This window comes from Barbus barbus (assembly GCF_936440315.1).
Source record: "Barbus barbus genome assembly, chromosome: 36".
NCBI lineage: Eukaryota > Metazoa > Chordata > Actinopteri > Cypriniformes > Cyprinidae > Barbus > Barbus barbus.
In genome coordinates this window covers 16957694-16980871 of record NC_136714.1, presented here as the reverse complement: position 1 = coordinate 16980871, position 23178 = coordinate 16957694, and the positions used below count along the sequence as shown (strand labels likewise).

At 36.0% G+C, this 23178-nt stretch overlaps 2 protein-coding genes across 5 annotated transcripts in view; one reads left to right on the top strand and one right to left on the bottom strand.

Moving 5' to 3' along the window:
* Positions 1–17004, top strand: part of LOC306855869 (5-hydroxytryptamine receptor 4-like) — a 27043-nt gene extending 10039 nt beyond the window's left edge. Inside the window, exons 6-8 of one of the 2 annotated variants that reach the window (XR_013782965.1) lie at positions 901–1463; positions 15456–15892; positions 16440–17000. Coding sequence is in view for 1 of the 2 variants with exons in the window: in XM_079394804.1 (XP_079250930.1) it covers positions 901–1463; positions 15456–15549 (657 nt within the window). In the remaining variant the exon portion in view is untranslated. Of the gene's footprint in view, positions 1–900; positions 1464–15455 lie in introns of both variants that reach the window. The other variant, XM_079394804.1, reaches the window with a different exon arrangement.
* On the bottom strand, positions 16967–23178 carry LOC306855862 (protein regulator of cytokinesis 1-like). 3 transcript variants are annotated; one of them, XM_079394789.1, is made up of 14 exons: positions 23047–23178; positions 22420–22552; positions 22218–22340; positions 21873–22106; positions 21613–21783; positions 21087–21236; positions 20835–20985; positions 20337–20473; positions 20147–20242; positions 19478–19624; positions 18991–19086; positions 18806–18913; positions 18435–18533; positions 16967–18232 (listed from the first exon to the last, which is right to left on the bottom strand). In XM_079394789.1, the coding sequence occupies exons 1-14, from the start codon at positions 23061–23063 to the stop codon at positions 18167–18169; spliced, it is 1728 nt and encodes a 575-aa protein (XP_079250915.1). In that variant the 5' UTR covers positions 23064–23178; the 3' UTR covers positions 16967–18166. The 3 variants fall into 3 exon arrangements, with proteins under 3 accessions (XP_079250915.1, XP_079250917.1, XP_079250916.1); XM_079394791.1 differs by having other exon boundaries at positions 17661–18232; positions 22218–22352; positions 23047–23136; XM_079394790.1 differs by lacking the exon at positions 18806–18913 and having other exon boundaries at positions 17858–18232; positions 23047–23166.

Sequence of the window (23178 nt, the reverse complement as noted above, 5' to 3'; positions counted from 1 at the left end):
GTAGAAAGGCTCTAAATTATGTTACTTCTTGAGTGTTACCACTTACAAGGAAGGTTACATTTTTGGTAATTAAAGTAATAATCAAAATATATTTTACAAAGTTGAATATGAATTCAACAGTATTTTATATTTTTTTGTATTCAGAAAGGATGCATTATATTGGTTAAAAATGATGGTAAGACTTTTACATTGGTATAAAAAAAATTATATTTCAAATAATTGATATTGTTCTCTCTGAAAGAGATGTGACACTGAAGACTGGAGTAATGGCTGTAGCTTTGCCATCATAGGAATAAATTACCCTTTAAAATATATCAAAATAGAAAACAGTTATTTGAAATTGTAATATATTATATTATTGATCAAGTAAATGCAGCATTGATGAGCATAAGAGACTTTTAAAAAACATTTTACTGACCACAAACTTTTGAACAGTAGTGATTGTGAAAATTGGTTGTATAAAATGACCCCAGGTGATAAAGTACAATATTGGTTATCAATAATATTGGTTACTGATTTATTTTATTAGTGACTATTGTATATATTATGTACATGCATACATATATATATATATATATATATATATATATATATATATGTGTGTGTGTGTGTAGATGACAGTATCTAGCAATAATTTAGGCTTAATCTGAGGTTAATTTCTGGTAAATGTATTCTTTAGCAAATCACAACATATCCATTGTTAATACTGTACTTTCACTTGTAGCATTTAAAATGACTGATTTTATTTTTTAGCGACAAAATAGTATAGAATTGCAATATCAACCATTTACCAGTCATCAAGCATAAGATGAAAATAATTCTCAGTTCCTCGTATCAGCCATCATTTTAATATTGATGCATCCTTAATTAATTTTCTGTTTTTTTTTTTTTTTTTTCAAGATCGAACAAAGAAAATTAAACTCCTCCCGTAATTCGACTTGTGTGTTTGTGGTGAACCAACCCTATGCTCTGGTGTGTTCGGCCGTGGCCTTCTATGTGCCTCTGGTGCTGATGGTTCTCGCCTATCAGCGAATCTATGTCACCGCTATGGGACATGCTCGGCGAATCGGCTCGCTTCACCGGGCCGGCTCAGCCCCTTCTTCGACTTACCCTAACCACGATCATCACGGCTCCAGTCGCATTAAGAATGAAACCAAGGCGGCCAAGACGCTGGCTGTCATCATGGGCTGCTTCTGTCTGTGCTGGGCGCCCTTCTTCATCACCAACGTGGTGGATCCCTTCATCAATTACAGCGTGCCCTGGCAGATGTGGACCGCATGGCTCTGGTTGGGTTACATCAACTCGGGCTTGAATCCGTTCTTGTATGCTTTTCTGAACCGAGCTTTTCGGAGAGCCTTCCTTATGATCCTGTGCTGTGGAAATGAGCATTATGTCCCGCAGGGGGGCTTTAGCCCGAGCAGACGGCACTCGGGGTCTGTCAACGGAACCTCCATTTCTCTCAGGTACAGTTAGTCCCTCTTGAACACACTGAGCTTTCAGAAATGAGTTCTGTAAGAAAAGAGATGAAAGACAACTTTATATGAAAAGTGCACGTAAGAATGTTGGTAAAGTGCTCTTGACGGAAATTTCTGGTTGTACACACTGCATCATTAAGGTCCTTTTCCTTGATAATTTAGTTGTTTGCTAAAGGCCATACATATAAAAAAGTAATAAATAAACCCAAAGCATTTATATATACAGTACACTGTTCAAACTTTGGGGTCAGTAAGAGTTTTGTAATGCTTTTGAAAGAAGTCTGCTCACCAAGACTACATTTAATTGATCAAAAACACAGTATAAAAACAGTAATATTGTGAAAATATTTAAAATAAATGTTTTTTATTTTAATATATTTTCAAATATAATTTATTTCTGTGATTTCAAAGCTTAATTTTCTGCATCATTACTCCAGTCTTCAGTGTCACATGATACTTCAGAAATCATTCTAATATGCTGATTTGGTGCCGAATAAACATTTCTTATTATTATCAATGTTGCAAATGGTGGTGCTGCTTACAAATTTTGTGTAAACTGTTACATTTTAAAGTTTCTTTGATGAATAGAAAGTGACAGCATTTATTTGAAATAAGTCTTTTGTTACATTATACATGTATTTATCAGGTTTGATCAATTTAATACATCCTTGCAGAATTCTTTTGCAAAATTACTGACTTTTGAACAATAGTATATTTATCATTTTTGATTTTAATGCTGAATCTCTGAAATTAGGTAAGTTGTTAATTTCCATATCAGGGATCTTCAAGAGGGCATCAATTGCTAAACTAGTTTTTACTAATATTTAATTTTACATACTTTCTGAGAAAAAAAGATAATGTGCGGTAAACAAAAATACAACTAAAGCTAAAGTTATGAGCTAAAATTGCGTTAAATGTTTCCCTGTCCCTCACAAAATGCATTATGTAAAATTGAAATGCAATGTGAAATGCCAATATAGCTAATCAGAAATGATTATTTTAATGGTTTTGCAATGTAAGTATCATAGTGTAAACCTTAAAATGCAAGCCTCAGTTCTGTACATTATGTAACAAGGGGTCCCTTCTCCTTCTCTCTATCCTTGGCCTGAAAAATGCTAAAAATGTTAGAAATGATAATGTCTCAGTAATCTTAGACTATCTTAGAAATTATTATAAAAATGATCTTTTTAAAACCCATTTAGAAACATGCTAATACCATACAGGCTTTTACAAGACACTTAAAAATGACATAATCAGCTGGAACATGCTCTGTAACTTTGAAAGTGAAAAGCTGCGTTTAGCCACAAGAGCTGGTAGAATATTCAGCGTCAAGTCTTTCCACGATTCCAGTTGTTTTTCTCCTCATAGTTTCAGACTGTTTTAAGTGGGCTCTGCTATTACAAAGGCAATTACCCCCACACTGGTTTTGCATAAGTATAGATGACATCACTTTGCGGCTCTTGATCAAAACAAAAGCACATGGTTGTGACCATGCAATGTTCATCGCTCTGAAACTTTATGATCTGCGTAAAACAACAGAGGCATTTTAAATACACCACTATTTATTTTCCCGTCTTTTATTTGTGCATTTCTATTATTTGTGTGAGCTTTCCACCCCAGGCGAATGAATTACTTCATTGATGTTTTGACCTTTCTGGTTTTTATAACTATGGCCAGTACTTTGAATGTCTACGCTCCGTGGTTTGCCGTCTCGTCCTAGCAAAATACTTGTCGTTTTATGCACCAATATAATGGGTGTATCCTTATGATTTGCTTTGTTACAATGATGTTTTGGGGAATTATTCCCCATTTTATTACTGTAAAGTGGCTCTAGACAAACCATGATGTTTGGTTTGCATGAGTAGTCTCCTTTTTTAGATTTTAGTGTGCTGCAATGCCCTTGGCCAGCCATGTGGCATCTTATTTCAAGTCTTTTAAGTCTTATTTTGCTGTATATTATTTAGGATATGGGTTGATATTAATACTAATTAAACTAGCTATTTTTGTACATATTATTTGTAATAATAATAACATTTGTAATAGTTTTTCCTGCAGAACTGTATTAGCTGAGCCACTGACATAACTTCAAAGCATCTGACACACTTTATCCCACAGCTACTATTTTGGGAAAAATAATTAATTGTAATCATACATAACAACAACATGTTTTGACTCATAATTTCAGTGGCAGGCATTGTCTGGTCAACAAAATGGTATTTCTTGATCGGGTTAACCTCATTATTTTGAATTAAAATCATAAGAATATTGCAAACCATAACAATCTACCAAACATAGATGATGGCCAATAGTGTCTTCAGAATGACATCACATGATGCTGGTTTTATTCCTTAGTTTTCAGGGGGTGTTTTACGCTGGCCCAGCAGTGCACAACACATGAAATCTCCACAACACAACGAAATTAGCACCATTGTGTTGTGGCGATTTCTTTGTGTTGTGGAAATTTTGTTGTGTTGTGTTGTGCACTACTGGGCCACCATAGTATTTGGTTAACAGCCGACAATTTTTTGTGGCTATGAGTATAATGGAATATTTTCTTATTTGAAATAAAATAAAATTTAAACAATCTATTTCTAATCTAAGGTATTTAGATAAATTAAATAAATGTAAAGGGGATAGTTCACCTTCAGATGCTGGTCCCCATTGACTTCCATAGTATAGTAAAAAACAAACAAAAAAAAAAAAACACTTTGCGAGTCAATGGGGAAAAGCAACTGAAGGTGAACTATGCCTTTAATATACATTATATTGACTAACATTTTTTATTCGTTATTTTAAACTCGAGACTCATCAATTCAAAAAGCATGAGAGGACATAACAGAATTTTCAAGCAAACTAAAAAGCAGGGTGCACAAAATAAATATTTGAGATTATGGTATGTATTTTCTTAATGGATAAAATATGATATTTCTAAAGAAAATTGTTAGAAAAAATATAATTATCATCAGTGGACATGAAATGTACAACTAAATTGTAGAACAAATAACCCATAAATATACACTCTAAAATACAACCCAGTGCTGGGTAGATATTGGACAGAACACATGCTGGGTTGTTTTCAACCAACAGTTTAAGGGTTTAATGTTTAACCCAACCATCTGGGCAGTAACCCAACCGCTGGGTCTACATTCGCTGGGTTCATCCATATTTCTCCCAGCACTGGGTTGTATTTAACCCAGCATTTTTTAGTGTATACAGTACAAACATAGAAATAGTTTGCTAGATTTAGGGGTGACTAAATGTTATATTTTAAGATTAATAAATAAACTCTACTAAAGAGGAGGAATCTAGTTTGTTTAACTTTAGTGTTTTTTCAAAGGCTTGATTTAATCTTTGTTTTCCCAAGGCAGTCTATGTCAAAAATGATCTCAGAGGGTGTTTCTTAAGGAAGATTTACCCGCCTCTGAAATGTATTTCCCTGTTGATATTATTGTATCCAAATTAATAGTACACATTCAACTCACTTAATTGCTTTAACACCTCTGCTTATTCCAGTGTTTTGTTTTAAAGCAGCTTTCAAATGCTATAAATATAAGGATTTAGAGTTACACTTAGTCCTTTTTGTTAGGGGCTGCTGCAGAATCTGTCCTTGTGCAACACGAGCGAATACACAGCGAGAACTGTTTTTTTTTTTTTTGTCTAAAAGCTACAGCCTTGATCCCCGCATGAAGTATTTTAGCGCCGCATTTTTCCCACTTTGTTCGTTTTCAGACTGATGATTGGCAATGCAGAAAAGGTGTCAGAAGACACAGCTCTCTCTGCTTCTGTTTCCATAGAGACACCTCTAATGGCCAGCATCCAGCAAACCTTAACCGTCAATCACAGCCTTTCACATTTTCCATATTCTACACATTTTTTTCCTAGAATGTTCCGGAGGTATGTCTGGAATGTGGCGTTCTCCGTAGCAAGGAACATTTGGGCGACTTAGCCATGTGGTTTAAGTCCGCTCTCTACTCGTATGGAGGGCTTTGAGTTGAGCTTTCTGAATCCGTTCAGTGGCAGCCAGACTCACGTTTCACTTGGTGTGACTGAAAAAGCTTCACGTTTGTGAGAGGAACTTTGGACCTTTGGCACAGTCAGAACCAGGTACTGCAAAACACTGCTGTTTTCCAAGAATTAATAATGCAGGACTGTGTCCAAAACCTATTCAGAATGATAAGTACATGTTAGCAAGCTTGAAGGTAAACGTCTCAGCATTCAGGTTCAGCCAAGGTCAAATCAAATCCTCCACTCAGCCGTGAAACCCAAAGCCAAGAAATGAAACCAAAACATATGAGAGAATGTTTTATTGTTGCTCTTCAATCTAATAAGGAGCATGATTTAGGAATGAGAACATCCTGATAGCGTTCTCTCACTGATAACTTCTTGAATAGAAGCTGAGATGAAGGTGGTTGCATGTTTTATGGCTCTGTCTTAGATTAAGGACATTGCTGTTATTGCTGTCTATAAAAATGTCCCGTTAGAGATAGAAATTTATTTTGATGGCACAGTCCTATGCGGTGCCCCTGCACCCTGACATCACTTTTATTCAAACCTCTTTCAACACATTTTTAAAAAAGCATCCAACCTGTGATTGAACACTAACTCTACCTTGTGATGAATTTGACACTGCAGTTAAGGCCTTAAATATTGATTCTGATGTATTATGGTGTCAGCTATAATAACTGTGTAGTTTTAGTTTTTGCTATTAATATCGCAGACACTTAGAGTGGGTTAACGGGAGCAATGGGTTAATGTGTCCGATTGATTTTATAATGTACTTTACAAGCTTTCCCTCCTTGCCGAAACAGTTGTTAGCTCAGATTGATCTTAGAAGTGGCACTATGTTAGCAACCCACTATACAAATAGTGCCAGTGATGCACAAACCTCCTCGCCGTGTCTAAAAGAGGGCATACCTATCAAATAAATAGTTATTATTATTAATTATCTTGTGATGATAAACTATTTGATTAGATATAGCATATTATAAAAGGTGCTGGAATGTTGATTTTACTTTCAGCATTGAGCCTCTGTCTAAATTGTTAAAGCAATAGTTCATCCAAACATTCAATCATCAGTGTTGTTATTGTTAACTACAAAACTAAAACTGTTCAAAATAGTTTTCTGGTCATTTAAATAAAGCTGAAATAAAATATAAATATTGAATTAAAAGCTTAAAAATGAGAAATGTTGTTTTGGTAACCGACTGAAATAAGTTTTAGTTTCAAGTTAAAGTACTAAAACTACTAGGACTGATTATATCTGAATATACGCAAGTGTGAATGAGATTTGAGAGCTGAGGTGAAAGATTATTATTGAATAACAGCTTGACTTTTGGTGTGTTTCTCACACAAAACTATTGTATGGCTTAAGAAGACTTGGAATAGATTGCCTAAATAAAGATAAAACTCGCAATTCTAAAAAAAAAGTTAAACATTTTTGAGCTATAAACCTCTTAATTCTGAGAAAAAAATCTGAATTGCGAGATGTAAACTTGCAATTGTGGAAGAAAAAGACAGAATTGTGAGATAAAAAGTTGCAATTAGCTTTCTTATTTTTTATTCAGTGGTGGAAACGGGCTTCCATATAAACATTTACTTTTGTGTTCAGTGGAAAAAATAAGTCACAGTGGTTTGAAATAACGAGAGAGTGAATAAATTACAGAATTTTCAATTTTGGGTCTTTCCTTAATACTGTACATTTACACATCACCAGTCTTAAAGTCCATTTATTAAAGGGGTCATATGATGCTTTTTTAAAGATCATTATTTTGTGTATTTGGTGTAACAGAATACGTTGACATGTTTTAATGTTCCAAAAACACATTATTTCTCAAATACTGTACATTATTGTAGGTCCTCTATGCCCCGCCTCTCTCAAACGCTTCGTTTTCTACAAAATCCCTCATTCCAACAAGAGCAGTCTGCTCTGATTGGCCAACTGGCACAGTGCATTGTGATTGGCCGGACACAACAAGCACTCGTCGGAAATGTAACGCCCCTTAACATAATCGCGAACTTCAGCTGTCAAAATAAAAGTAAAGACAGTTAATAGAGTGGGGGAACTATGACGTCACTTTGTTGGCGGATCGGCTGTTAGCATGACACTCGGATAGCATGACACATAGGCTTTTGGATAATCGCAAAAAATAAGCTCTGTGTTCAATCATAGTTCATGAAACTTACACGTTTTGACCATCAAGATAATCTTTACAAAATAATGTAACTTTGACGAATTTTGAAGCCTAAATAAAAGCTCCAGAACTGAAAAGCTAAACTTAGGCTATAAACGAACTACAGCACCACGGTCGCTCGCCTTCAACGTCACCATCACTGCGCTGCCGACAACTTTTCAAACTTATTTTTAACATGTTCAGTCAAAAGCATTTTATTTATTATTTTATTTATTTCTATTTATTATATTATTTATTTTAATCCACGCTACATGAATGAAACATTAGTAATAAATAGTGAATAAATGAAATAATCTTAACTAAAGGACATTTGAAAGCACGTATTTCTGTACATTTCGAAATAAGGTGCATTAAAAGTCAATAAATCCTTGATTAATATGAATATTTTAATTAAAAACGTCCAATCTCAAAAATCTCCACTTACTGTTCAGTAAAATTGTAGTGCATTTAATCTATTTAATAACAGCAGAGTGAGCGAGTTTTTGGATATGGTCAGATTAAACTTATTTTAGTGAACAAAGTACCACATTTCAGCTATCTTGTTGGGGTGGTTACACAAAATGTTATTTTATCCTTGCTTCTAGGAAATCCTTAATCTATATGCTTTCTAACAGCTTCATGTGGCAGTAAACATTTAATTTTAACGTGGCTTTAAGCACTATGCTTCATTAAAGTTTCACTTTCACCACGTAAAGCCGCTAAATGTGGTGTTTACATGGATTAATCGTAATATGAGTTTACCTTATGGTACATCAGTAAGCGATAAACTCGAGCATCTTCCCGCCGAAGACACGTGTCGCATTTCGGGGGGAAACAAAAAAACATTGTCGAACAACAATAAAATGTGGGAAACTATTCATTGGTTATTCTACAATTAATTGAATTACAAATTATACTACAACTGGAAAATACTGTAAATTGACAAAATGTTCAGCGTTATGACGTTTAATGTCTCCGACAGCGCCTGTAGTCCCATTTAGCAACTTGTTAGCCACCGTCTTTTTTAAGAAACATAACAGTTCAAAAAAAAATCACAAGAGGGGTGTAACTGGTGTGTTTTAGGTCATAGAATAAAATTTGAAAGTATCTTGAGCCTGTGTGAACCACGGACCTTATTTAAGGGATTTAACCAAAATCCCATTCAACAAACCCATTGACTCTGGGACGAAGGAACCGAAAGTGCTAAAATGCTAACACGGTTCCGGGTTTTAGCCTAAAGTGACATCATAGTTCCACCACTCTATAATGTCCTTAGTTTTACCATCAGTTCAAGCCCGAGAGGGGAACAGAGTCGCGTGACAGACAGTGATGATGCTCGTATGTGTTTGCACACAAGCCGCGATTAAGACCGCTGACTCCACTGTGATGTGACCCTGTCTCTCTCTCTCTCTCTCACAGGGGTGCGTGGCAGAGTCGTAATTTTGATAAAGAATATCTCTTTGGTTTTGAGACTTTAGTCTTTGCAACTTCAGGGATCTTATCTATGCACAATCAGCTTGTAACACTCCAAAGAGAAAGGAAAACTTGAAATCGCATCATGTGACTCCTTTAAATTAAAGTCCATTGAATAATTTCTTTGATAACTATTAAATAAATAAAAAATGTAGATAATCACTGGTGTCTAGGCAGTAACCTGAACACATTTGATACCGTTTCTCTTGTGAAGTCTAAATGAGGTTCGGCTGAGCATTTGAAATGTATCTGCTATAACCCACTGATAAAGATGATGTTTCCATGTTTGGTCAAAACTGCACCAGTTTCACTCTCAGCTGCACCAAATCCTTGTGTTTCAGGTTAATGTCAGGTCAGGCTGTGAGCTGGTCATCAGACTAATGGATAGGGTCTTGCATGCGTATCTATTTTAAATAATTTCCCCTGTGGTTTAAAAAAAATGTTGACAGGGAGTCACATTGATTATTGTGCTCCCTATCTGTTATCACTTTTTTAAAGACATTTCACAATCCTTGTTAGTTTTTTTGGCTTATTTTGTAATTGTGAGCATTAAAATTTTTTATTTTTTTAAAGTGCAAAATTCTGATTAAATGATCAGAAGTTGTGATCTTTAAATGCTGAAAATATCTCTCCAGTCAGCATGAAAAACAGTTCTGACATTGTTTTGTATTTCTTGTTTTAGTGCCAAAGACAGATTGTTCAGGCATCCAGAGGGTTTGTTCCCCTGGTGTCCGTGTGAACATACAGATCCAATGTAAAGGCAGTGCCAAATTTGTCAGGAATGATTATTTAAACATAAGAGTGCAACAGATATTTGGCCAGCGGGAATTTCAGTATATGGCCTCTTTTTAATTTTCACTGACATGTTGAAAATGTTTTGCTTTGTATGATTTCTTTTCTCATGTAGAATGTACACGGATTACTCTAGAAATACGGCCCGATAGATACAAGCGAGGTGTCCGTATCCTCTTGTGGTTTGATTCATTACAGATGTTTGGGATGTTTTTAAGTGATCATACTACTTTGATGTGGTTATGTTTGATTTGGATATCACAATGAAGGTTTGTTTGGTTAGATATATCTGCACACATTCTCTGGACCCTTCTTATTTTTGACCACCCGTACTGTCTGTTTTATCTTTAGCAAAGTTCACAGTAAGCACAGTGCGGTTTGCTGTGAAAGTAAACTTGTGCTCAGTTTCAAGTCACACTTTTATTATTATTGTTGTATACCAAAACGGAAATTGGTCATGAAAAAAAAATCGAAATAATCTCTTCATGAAGAAGTGCTGAGGAAAGAACAGTGGATAATGTTAAATGTGTAATTTATATGTCAGGCACAGTTGCAGATGACTGAGATAGACTAATTACTGCACTCAGACTTAATTTAAGAGCAGAAGGTTGAGTGATGTTAACATGTTTTTTTTCCTCTGGCACTAATTGGTCTCTGCAGTTACTTGTTGGATTGTATTTGCCCATTCGATTCTGTTTCCAATCAATATCTACGAATAATAGAGGACAGTGTTTCTCTGTTAATGGACAGTAAGTCAGTCATTATTGCAAAATAAACCTTGACAGGGAAATTAGGACGCAGAAGAGGAGTAAAAGACATAAAATATTCATTCGAGTTAACCAGAGAATCGCTTGGCTTCAGCTAAGATAAGAAAAATTGTCAATGTACAAAATAATCGGACTAGCAAAAAGATGAACGCTGCAACAATATTACTGTAATAAAACTGAGATCATCTGAGGTTGTTTTTTCTACAGCTGAGAAAAATTATGCTAGATGGCAACAGTTGCGTATAAATCAAGAGCAGGAGTACTTGAAAGTAGTAGCGATTTCAGTTAGGGTGTAGTAACATTTGCAAACTTTTGTGGGCAAAAAGCGGTCCATTGGCAACAGTGTACAGATATTTGAAGCACACTGCACACAATTGACCAGTGAACATGAGCGAAATCTGTGGGGAACTTTTTCGCCTATGCAAAACTCCCATTCTTGCGAATTCCCATTGGAATGACTGGAAATTGCCCACAAAATTTCGCTGAGCAATATTAAATGTGGCCACACCCCCTAAATACCTTTGTACAATGAAATTCGGTCATCTCAAGAGGTATTTGCTCGATTGGAAATTTGAGGGACGTGAACACTGTGTGAATTTTCCATCAGATTCGCTGCTTAGTTTGGAATTGATCACGGTGCTTAATGTATCACTACTAATTCACTATTAACAGTGAACAGTGGACCACCTTTGCCTGCAAAATTTCGTAGAAGTTTCGCAAATGTGATCATGCTTTTACCTGGAAGAGCATATATCACATCAGAAATAAACCGCGTAAATAAGTATATTTTTTCTTCATTTATCTTCTCTTTTTTTCCCCCTCATCTTTCATTTGTGTTCTTCTCTGGAGATGTTGAAAGATTTTTTGATAGCTTCTAGCTAAGGACAGAAACGAGATGAGGACAGAGATCAGTCAAAGAAGAAAGCTTTGATACAGACAGGCTGCTCTTTTTACAAAGTTTTCAAAGCTCAAAGCCTGCCTGGCCTGTTGTAGGAATCTGTTTTGGCATATTGGGAGAATTATTGCACATTAGGAGTATAATATAGCTCATAAAGGGGGGAACTCATCTGAACTGGATTACTGATTTTATCAATCTCAGTCTTATTATAGAACAGTTCATGAGAAAGGCCTGAAAAAGGTTTCAAGGCATGCCTGTCAACTCAAAGGGTTCCTTTTTTCTTTTGGGAGATTAATAATAGTTAGAGCTGATTGCAGAATGCTAACTGCAATATTATTTAAAGATGATTTTTTTTATTAGAACAATCTAGTCAGCAATACAATTTAAAGGGATAGTTCATCCATTGACTTACCCTCAAGTTGTTCCAAATCTGTATGAATTTCTTTCTTCTGTTAAACACAAAATAAGATATTTTGAAGAATGCTGGTAACCAGTTGCTGGTAGCCATTGACTACCATAGTATGGAAAAAGTAACATTCTAACACAATTCCAACATTTCCATCCATCTTTTGCTTTCAACAGAAGAAATTCGTAAAGGTTTGGAACAACATGAGGGCAAGTATAAATTTTCATTTTTGGGTGATCTGTCCCTTAAAAAAAGTCACTGTATGTCTTAAGAACTTCCCAGAATTTTGGAGACCTTAGAAAAGTTCATATTTTAATACATTATCCACCCCATTATGTACATAATGTACAATGTACAGTTACAAGGCATTCTGTGAGTAAAAGCTAACAAGGTTTTAACTTTTGACAGATGATTTGATAAGAATAATTTAATCAGATTTCACTCAGACATTCAATGTTAATCGCATTTTATTCTGGGCAGCAGAAGCACATTTACTTCTTATAAATCAACATTCATTTACTAAGCAAATTTATCAGTAAAGAATAACATTTCCATTCTACCTAAATTAATTTGCTTATTGCATTTTAGAACTTTGTACCAAACCGTGTGACCATGAAATTATGAGTATTTTTGGTACATATATTATATTGCAGTCTCACATTATTTAGATTGTGTAGTATATTTATTGGCATAGTCTATAAAAGAACTATAAAAGAGTTTTTTTTATAAAATAAATTATATAATAATTAAATCATATTGTTTTTTTTCAGAATTACGAGATATAAAATCAGAATTGTGTTTACACAATTTATGTAGTTATGTATGTTCTAAGTTTATGTCTAGCATTTCTGACATTTTTCTCTGAATTATGGGGGGGGGGGGGCAGAATTGTGAGTTGTATGTACCATATTGGTGCTCGACTGATGTGTTTACTATAAACTATTTTTGTATGAAAAAGACCTGTGCTAAATTATTCATTTGTCCTGTTGTTTACCATGGAAAAAATAGCATTGAAATAACATGAGGGTGAGAAAATTACAGAATTTAAATTTTGGGGTAAACTATCCCTTTTACAAAGATTGCATTTGCTTGTGCAGTAAACTGAGAGGTCTTGAGTCTTGCGTCAAGTTTTAAGATGGAAAGCCAGTCGGAGAGATGAGGAACTTAGTGAGTTTGTGGCTTGTGTGACAGTCAGGCTGAGAATTCCTCAATCTTACCCTGCCGACCCTCAGCCAAGATTCACTCGAGTGCAACTCACGAGTCAATCACTCTATACTCCCCCAGCATACTTGAACCTAACACACATTCTTTCAGCCGTTTTGCTCCACCAAACAGCTGCTGTTGTGCTGTATCGTGATTAAATGAACAACATGCTGAGGACAGAACCCTGTGGAGCCCTATTCATGCAAGACAAACAGGATGTGACACTCATGCTGTCCGTGCTGAAGAGTTTTGTAGTGCTCAGCTTAAATGCGTGATAATGTGTGACTGGCTAGATGTGCAAGAAGTGTGAAGTTTCATCCTAAGAAGATCTGCAATAAGCTCAGGTTCACCGAAACCTGCTGTAGTGCTCAGATAATGCAGATCAAGTGCTAGTTTTAGAGTTTCTGCCCCACATTCTGCTCCTCCATGATGATGGTTTGTTTTTTAACATTAAACACCAGCTACAGTCTTTCAACAAGATGTAGGAATAATATGAAAAATGGAAGGGGCACATAATAAACCTCACCAGCTTGGCTCATTAATATAAGACGATGTAACATTTGCCCAGTTGCAGAAATCACCTTTTTAGCTTTTAGCTGAAGTCTGAGTACTGAAAGCAATATTTTAATAATTCCATGTGAATGCACTTACTGCTGTTTCTAGTTTTAATGTCTGCATGGGCTTTATAAATCCGATATTAATATGGAATATAGACAACATACTTAAAGTCAAGAATTTAGAACAATTTAATATATAACAATGAACTTGTCCATTCAAATGAGTTGCATTACAATTTTTTTTCTATTAAGAAATTAATACTTTTATTCATCAAGGACACATTAAATTGATTAAAAGTGACAGGAAAGATATTTCTTTTTTATGTTACAAAAGATTTCTATTTTAAACAAATGCTGTTTTTTTATGTTTTATTCATCAAAGAATCCTGAAAACTATTTTCAACATTGATAATAACAAGAAATGTTTCTTGAGCACCAAATGAGCATATGTGACCCTGGACCACAAAACCAGTCTTAAGTGGCTGGGGTATATTTGTAGCAATAGCCAAAAATACACTGTATGGGTCAAAATTTTTGATTTTTCTTTTATGCCAAAAATCATTAGGACATTAAGTAAAGATCATGTTCCATGAAGATATTTTGTGAATGTCCTACTGTAAATATATCAAAACTTCATTTTTGATTAGTAATATGTATTGCTATGAACTTCATTTGGACAACTTTAAAGGCGATTTTCTCAATATTAAGATTTTTTTTCACCCTGAGATTCCAGATTTTCAAATAGTTGCATCTCGGCCAAATATTGTCCTATCCTAACAAACCATAAATCAATGGAAAGCTTATGTATAAATCTCAATTTTGAAAAATTTACCCTTATGACTGGTTTTGTGGTCCAGGGTCACATATTTGAATGATTTCTGAAGGAAAATCCATATTTGCCATTACTGGGGTAAATTGCATTTAAAATATATAAAAATAGAAAACGATTATTTTAAATTGTAATAACAGATCGTTGTTTTACTATATTTTATTCAAATAAATAAGAAACCTAAAACGCATAAAAAACTAACTTTTAAGCAGTAGTGTATGTATTCTGTATTAGCAAAACATTAAAATGAAGGTAAATCAACCCTATTAGGAGTTTTCGGATGAAAACTACTTTTATTATAATTAATAATTAGTCACAGATGTCATCTAAATGGCAACTGTAACACAGAACTGAGCATTGTGAAAGTTTTCTTTTTGACTCTCTTAATGGATTAATGGATGTGCACCATAACTGTGCAAAAACTCTTCAACATGGTTAAATCAGATGTTAATGGATGTCTAAATTTTGTCAGAGGAATGCATTTGATTGCACTTGACATACATGGTTTGCTTGAAGTTTTTTATGAAACCATTAAGAGAGATCCATTGAAACCATACTTTCTCTAAAGCTAAAATACATCTAAGAACAACTTAAAAGTGTTCTGACGGATTGAACCCATTAAGGATTCCTGTGTATCTTAGCTAAAGAATAACTTTTGATGTTTCTAAGACATTACAGGTATAGTTAGAAATTGCATATCCAAAGTCAGTAAATGCTCTATATGTGGTCTGTTATCTTTTTCCAGTTCACATTTCATTCACTGTCCATTGACATTCACAGTATTACTTTTCTTAGCTGCATTTGCTTCTTTTCCAAGAAAGCGTCTGCTTTTTTCCAACCAAGCAGAATATAACAGTTTTCTGTTTGTTTTTGTCTTCACTTCAGATTGTCATTTCTTCAAAACCGAAGGTACAGCGACAATTCCAAACGATTTCTGTCATGCGAGCTGGAATCTCAGGAGTCTGTTGGTGCATCATAGCCAAGAGTTCAATGCCTACAGATGCAGCATGAGGAGAACATACAGACAACAGCCTACATAGGAAATATGTGTCAAATCAAGAGCCTTCATTGCAGTTTCCTTTCGATGAGAAATAACAAATCACAAAGATAGTTTATAGGCCTATTTCGCAGAACTTCTACATTATGTAAGAATGATGTTAGCATGCAGGTATTTTATCAGATAGCCTAAAATCATGAATGCAACCAGATAAAACGTCCAGGAATGTTCAAGGAGAAGGGTAAGGTTTGAAAAAGCACAACAAAGGGAAAAAAGGCAAAGAAAATACACTTTAAAAGAATTAGTTCACTTAAAAATTCAAATTGCTGAATATTTATTCACCCTCAGGTCTTCCAAAAAGACTATCTCTTGCTCAGATATGCATCCTGTGCAGTGAATGGGTGCCATAAAAAGAGAGTCAAACAGCTGATAATTGTAAAGTGGTCCTCCAGGAACTGAAATTCAGTTCCTAGAGGACCGCTTGCCTGCAGAGTTTATCTCCAATCCTAATTAATCACACCTGAAGCAGCTAATCAGGGTCTTCAGGGATTACTAGAATCTTCCTGGCATGTGTTTTGGAGCTGGTTGGAGCTACATTTTGCAGGACACGCCGGAGTTTGATATGTGTTTTAGCCAGAAGCTAAACGCATCTTAACGATGGATTTGTTTCTTACAAACATGCAGCTTTTCACTTTACAAGATGTTAATGGATGGACTGGAGTCGTGTGGATTATTGTGATGTTTTTATCAGCTGTGTGGACTCTCATTCTGACGCCATCCATTCACTGCAGAGGATCCATTGGTGAGCAAGTGATTGAATGCTATATTTCTCCAGAAGAAGAAACAAACTCATCTTCAGCATGTAGTCTGAGGGTGAATAAATATTCAACAAATTTTAATATCTGGGCGAATTATTCCTTAAAAGAGATCTTTCTTCATCCCCTTGAACATTTTGCAAGCTATATGGGGATGTCAACTTACTGCTTCTCATTTGTGTAGTTGTTCTCATCTTTCAAGTTAGGAGGAACATTTCTGCTTCAGCTGTAAAGGCTAACAATGATAAATATATACTGCTCAGCAGACCGGTGCAAACGGCTTGTCATTTAAGCATGCGTTATTCTTGCACCCACTGAACCTCAAAATGCTCATTTTCAGACTAAGGAGTTGATACTCCCTCTTTATTCATCAAAGTATTTATGTTGTACATGTACAGTTTTGACTTCTGTGAAAAGAAGCAGTGGCTTGTCACTGTGTGACATTTGTACTTTTATTGTATACCTGTGTAATCAAACGTAATTTAATGTAGTGTATCTGGATGAAGAATTTTTAAAAATCTGTTGTCGAAGTTTCATAAAACTATATAAAAACTACATTGTTACTCCGTACCGCATGTGTTCGGTTCATCTCATCCATTAAATAAAAGCTGTTGTTTGATTGATGTGCCATTGTTCTTTCCATTGTGCTCCAGACAGCTCGATGGAGGTTCCTAGGAGACAGCTGAAATATTTTAATTGTGTAATGCTTCATATGGCCTTGAAAGCATTAGCTTGATCAGGCCATTACATTGTTTTGCCCAAATGAACCAATTACATGTCGAGGCATCGAGTGCCACTCAAAAATTCAAACTCGACCATCAAAGATCTAAATTACTATCCATTTGCGAAACAAATGTGAAGATGATTTCAAACGTGAAGTTTTAAAGCAGCTATTCCAGCATGAGGCCACACAACAGCTGTTTTCTATTCTGCCAGAGACTATTAAAAATATTAATGCCAAGATCTCTGAAGTGCTTTGACATTCACTCATAATACACAGTACTGTTCAAAAGTTTGGGGTCAGTCATTTTTTTTTACTGTCTATAACAGTACTATTGTGAAATAATATTCCCATTTAAAAGCGGTTTTCTATTTTAATACATTTTAAAATGTAACTTCTGTGATGGCAAAGCTAAATTTTTAGGAACCATTACTCCAGTCGTCAGTGTCACAAGATCCTTCAAAATGATTTGATGCTCAATTAACATTTATATTATCAATGTTGAAAGCGGTTGTACTGAATTTTGTGGAAACCGCAATAAATTTACAGGGTTCTTTGATGAATAGAAAGTTGAAAAGAACAGCATTTATTTGAAATAGAAATGTCTCTGTTCTCCTTTTGGTTCAATTTAATACATCCTAGCTGACTAAAAGCCCACACTTTTGAGCAGTAGAGTCACAATTTCTAGTAATTCAGGGTAGAGATAATTAAAGAACTGTACAGTAGTAAAAAAAAAAAAAAAAAGGCCAAATTTGAAATGTATATTAAAAAAAAGCATTTTATTAAAAGTGCTGTATATGAACAAGGAAATGAGTGACCTTTTATGAGCTAATATATACAGAATCTGACTAGGCAAGTAAACAATGACAAAAAGTGAAGCAAGATAAAAATATAATTGTGATTTAAAACAATGTTTCTGGAAAGTCCCTGCATTGGTCAAAAGTAAAGACGAACACCTGAGAATAGTTGTATTCTGTACAGTCTCAATCCTGACATTAATATTTGTGACCTATACCTCATAAAAAAATAAATAATAAAAAAGTATCAAATATTGGCAGCCCAATCAAAGCATGTCTTTAACGGTGGAATTGAGAAAAGCATCAGCGTTGGCTTTCTTAGAGAGCTCGCTCTGTAATGGGAAACAAGACAAAACACGTTAACATCTTTACTAACTGAACACTGAATCATTGTTATGTGTGGGCCTTAAAATGTTAATGATCTCTCTCAGGGGAATTAGCGGTCACAAATGAGCATCCTCCTTATCACAGATGCTCCATTTGGAGTTAATATACATCCGGGGAAGTTGTCTAATGCAGAGTGATTGGGCTTACGGTAAAGGCCGAGTAGCTCATTGGAACTGGTTTCTTGTCACTGTTGAACTCCTGCAGCGGCACACGAGTGCCAGAACTAACCTCTGTAGTCTTGGTCCTCTGTTACATCAAAGAAAAAACACAAAAATTATGAAACATCACTGATCTTTAATATTAAGGCATGTACAGATGATAGAACTTGATCTACAGTTTTACACAGAGTACTGATTATTGTTGATGCAACAGTGTCGTCTAGTGTTAGCTTTTGGAACTTCTCTATTTTAACACTGAACTTGTGTCTAACCACAATCCTTTTTGGACTGATCTCAAGCCAAACCCTTTGATCAGAGGGTTGAATTGAGTTTAGAATGCCCCAGGCAGATGGTTTTAACCTTGGCAGAGAGTTGAGGTTTTCCTGGTACACACAGAAATGTGGTGGATGAGCTGCCACTGCAGCCGCTGCTCATGATGGCAGTGCGAGGTGCCAACATATTTGGCATCTGAAACAATTGGAATATTGCACATTTTGATAAAAGGCTTGTTTTTGCACATCCATGCTTAGTGAGAAAACGCATACCTTTTTAATTTTGTTAGGGGTGGGGGTGGTATATGTTGATCCGAGGGGTCTCTTTGTTGGAGTTTTAAACTGAGAGCTTTCCGTTTTCTTTGTCATCTGGAAGACACAGTTTAGTAAAAAATCTTTTAAAACATTCCTGAACAAAGTAGGTAATTGCTACAAAATACTTCCTTCTTTTGTTTCTAAACACCATCTGATATTCTATGGGTGCTTTTCATTACTCAAAGGCTATTCAAGGCTTTGTATTAAATAACCAGACGTGAACAACATGAGGGCAGATCACTTGAGCGCAGCTGATGACGTTTTGAAGTGAAGGTTGAGTGATCAAGAATATGCCAATATTACAAATAAGCTTTCCTTTAACGGCTCCGTTCTCATAGTCTTACCTTGCATCCTTCCCTCTCATCCTAAGGGGGTGGAGCTAAGACATGAGGACAGGAAACGAGGGTGCACAAATAGGAAATGAGAAGCACCATGAGAATCTCACCCGTTCATTCTTCTCCTTGTCTTTCTGCCAGCGATGCTCTTCCCACTGGCTGGAGATGTAATCCATGATCCTTTGACCTTGCACAAGAAAGGAAGTCCCCTGGTTCTTTTCCCAGACTTCCACACGGCTTCTTAACTCCTCTTCCAGCTGTTTGTGTAGATATACAAAGGCAAATTGACATTACAACCACAACTTGTCTTAACTCCCCATGTCGTTCCAAACCCTTAAGACCTTCGTTCATCTTTGGAACACAAATTAAGATATTTTGATGAAATCCGAGAGCTTTTTGACCCTCCATAGACAGCAACGCAACTGACACGTTCAAGGCCCAGAAAGGTAGCAAGGACATCGTTAAAACAGCCCACGTGACATCAGTGGTTCATGAAGCTATGAGAATACTTCTTGTGCACAAAGAAAACAAAAGTAATGACTGTTATTAGTTAGTAATGATGTCCTTACTACCTTTCTGGGCCTTGAACGTGGTAGTTGCATTGCTGTCTGTGCAGAGTCAGAAAGCTCTCGGATTTCATCAAAAAAATCTTCATTTGTGTTCTGAAGATGAACGAAGGTCTTACAAATTTAGAACGACATGAGGGTGAGTAACTAATGACATGTTATGTTATGTTTTTGCATAATCTATCCCTTTAAGAAATTTTTTTATTCTTTAACCTTTGGGAGCAGTTTCTGCACTTTGGCCCGGTCCTTACTCTCTTTGAGCAGAGATCCTCCTCTGTTACTGAAGCGATTTGGATCCGCAGCCTTTCTCTGGTAAGTGAAACATAGAATAAAATGACACGGGTGAAACTACATAAGGTTGGGTTCATTTTAAGCATGGGACTTGGGAGATGCCTGTGAGAACCTCAAACTCTTGAAAGAGAGCCCAGTTTCTCTTCCATTTCTCCAGGTCCTCCAGTATGGGCTGTGCTGCTTCATAGAAAGCATTCATTCTCAGCAACTCTGTGTCATGGAGGGCCAGCAGCTCCTCGGTATAGTGATCTGTTCAACCAGAGTTAAATTAAAGCCATTTTCAATTAGCAAAGAATTTAATGGTTTTAATCAGGGTTGGTAATCAATACAATATTTGATATACTCAATTTATTATACCATTTATGATTAATTAACTACAATTAAAAGAATATTTCGATGGATGAGTTTTTTGTCTTCATCTGGATTTGTTCCGATGAAGAAATAAATGAAATCTACATCTTGGATGGCCTGAGGGCGAGTAAGTTTTCATTTCTTGGTGAACTATACCTTTAAATCACACAACGGTGTTTGCTGAGAATTTTAATTAAATTAATATTATAAAGTTTCCTGACTGCTTTTAAGTTTGAATATCAAGGTTCAGGCAACTTACCATCACAGAAGTGAACACTGAACGGTTCTCTCTGGTCTGGTCCAAGCATGCATTTTTCCCACATAACCACAAGCTCCTGTCGGACCTTATCAATAACCTCCTCCAGCTGAGCCATCTGCAGCTCCTCCAGATGTTCCACATAGCCCTGCCACTGCAAGAGGAAATGCACTCCATTAGCACTCATTGGTAAACCACAAGGAGAGTCAAGATCCCTGATAGGACATCATGTGGGTTACATGCAAAAGCTCTCACCCGTCTGATATCATCAGAGAGAGTGCTCATGGCAGCCTCTCGGAATGCCTCGCCTTCTGGCTCAGGACAACTCAGACGATTCCACAGGCTCGTAGCTCGCTCTTTGAGTTTTTCTCTGGCTGAAATCAAGGATTCCTTTTTCATTTCAAGCTGAACGGAAAAAATATTTATTAGTAGTACAATTATGATAAAAAAAAAAAAAAGGTTATGAGCCAGCTGGCATGCATCTATTTTTTATATATTCATCTTTTTATACTATATAGCCAATTTTTATTCACATTTGGTGCTTGGTAAGATTTAATTTTGGATTCTGGTTAAGATGCTAAGCTTGTTCTTACACAGCCACTAGATGGCACTGCTAGCTCATGCAATGCTTTTAGTAGACATAGTATCCATGCAAAAATAAAAACATACAAATACATTTGCATAAACTTTTGAAAAAAAAAAAAATTATATTATGTGTGAGCAGAAAAATAGTGTAGAAAATAAAGTGTTTTTTGTTTTTTAAAAGGGAAAAAATTAGAACCTGGCTAAGTAGCAGTTTCAAGGCTTTGATATTATCATGTGTGAGCAGAAAAATATCAGTGTCAGGGCAGATGGACTCCCGTTCCAGGCTGCTCTCTGGTTCATGTCCCATCTCATTCATCAGACTCCTGATGTCCTCCCTGAGCCCAGAGAACACCTTCTGCCTGCTCACCTACAAACAGAGAGCTAAAATCACAAAAGCATCCAGGACAGAATCTCATGACTGATCAGAAGAGTTCCAAAAAGAAAAAGAATAGATACTTTTTCTTTGACGAGTTTCTCAACATGTTCTTGGAGTTCCTGCAGCTGGGTTCGAGAAGGCACACTTCCCGATGGGATGTAATATGGCGTAGCGCACAAAGTCACGCACAAATCCTCATCCTGCTTCTTCAAATCACCCAGCTCTCTTAGACGTTCGTTCTTCTCCTTTAGAAGAGATTCAACATAGCACCGCAGGTTCTTCTCCAACTGGAGGACTGTAAGATCTTGCTCAAACTATAAAAGATTGCAGGATAACAATCAGAAAAACTGACAAATTTCAGACAAGGATCAATAGTTTATAATGCCTGATTACTAAGAGACAATACTTCACAGGTCTTGTCTTACTTTGTTTGGTTCCAGTCCCAGTTCCAAGCACAGTGTATCTAATTGTTTCTGGAAGGTAATGACATCGGTTTTGATGCGATGCCTTAAAGCCTCTTCCTCCATGATCATTGAATGCAAAAGCTCCTATAAAACATGCTTAATTCAGAGTAAGCATCAATCAGAATTTGGTGAGAGATGTGATGCATGCAAAGACATAACTTACCTCTATATGTTTTTTCACAGTTTGCATTCGTTCTACCCTCTGCTTCTCCATGATGCCGATACTGTCCCATATGTCCACAAGCCTGGCCATGGCATGATTGATCTCAGTCACCAGAGAGCATGCCAGAGCTTCACTGCTCATGAAAACACAAGGAAATAAATGAGTGTAAACGTATAATGATGGATCTTGTGGTGTTTGGACTGACAGTGTCAGTCTCCATTCACTTTCACTGCATCTTTTTGGCATACAGTGAATGGTGACTAAGACACATCACCTTTTAAGTTCAAGGGAAGAACATCAAACGGTTTTAAAGCAACATAAGGGTGAGCAAATGATGATAGAATATATTATTATATTTATTTTTTGGCTGAAGTACCCCTTTAACACTGTTTTAACCTCTTAAACACCCCCTTAACACCTAAATAAGGCTCACGACAACAAATTACTACAGCGTCTGTAAAACTCGCTGCATAACCAAAAAGAGGTAGCCTAAGTGCTAATGTATGTAACTTAACTAGCGTGTGTTTTGTATTATCAGCCACAGACAAGATAATGAGACACGGCCATAATATAATTTAACCTAGCCCTGGTTTAGCAGTTTAATATTCTCGACTTATACACACTTACCTTCTGCGACAAGACATCGTTGTACCGTACTAACGCACAAAAGTAGGACAAAAAAAATACCAGTCGTCTCGCTCTGCCGTTACGAGCGGTAAAATTTGAATCGCAGCTGACGTCTTCTTCGCTGGATGCAGT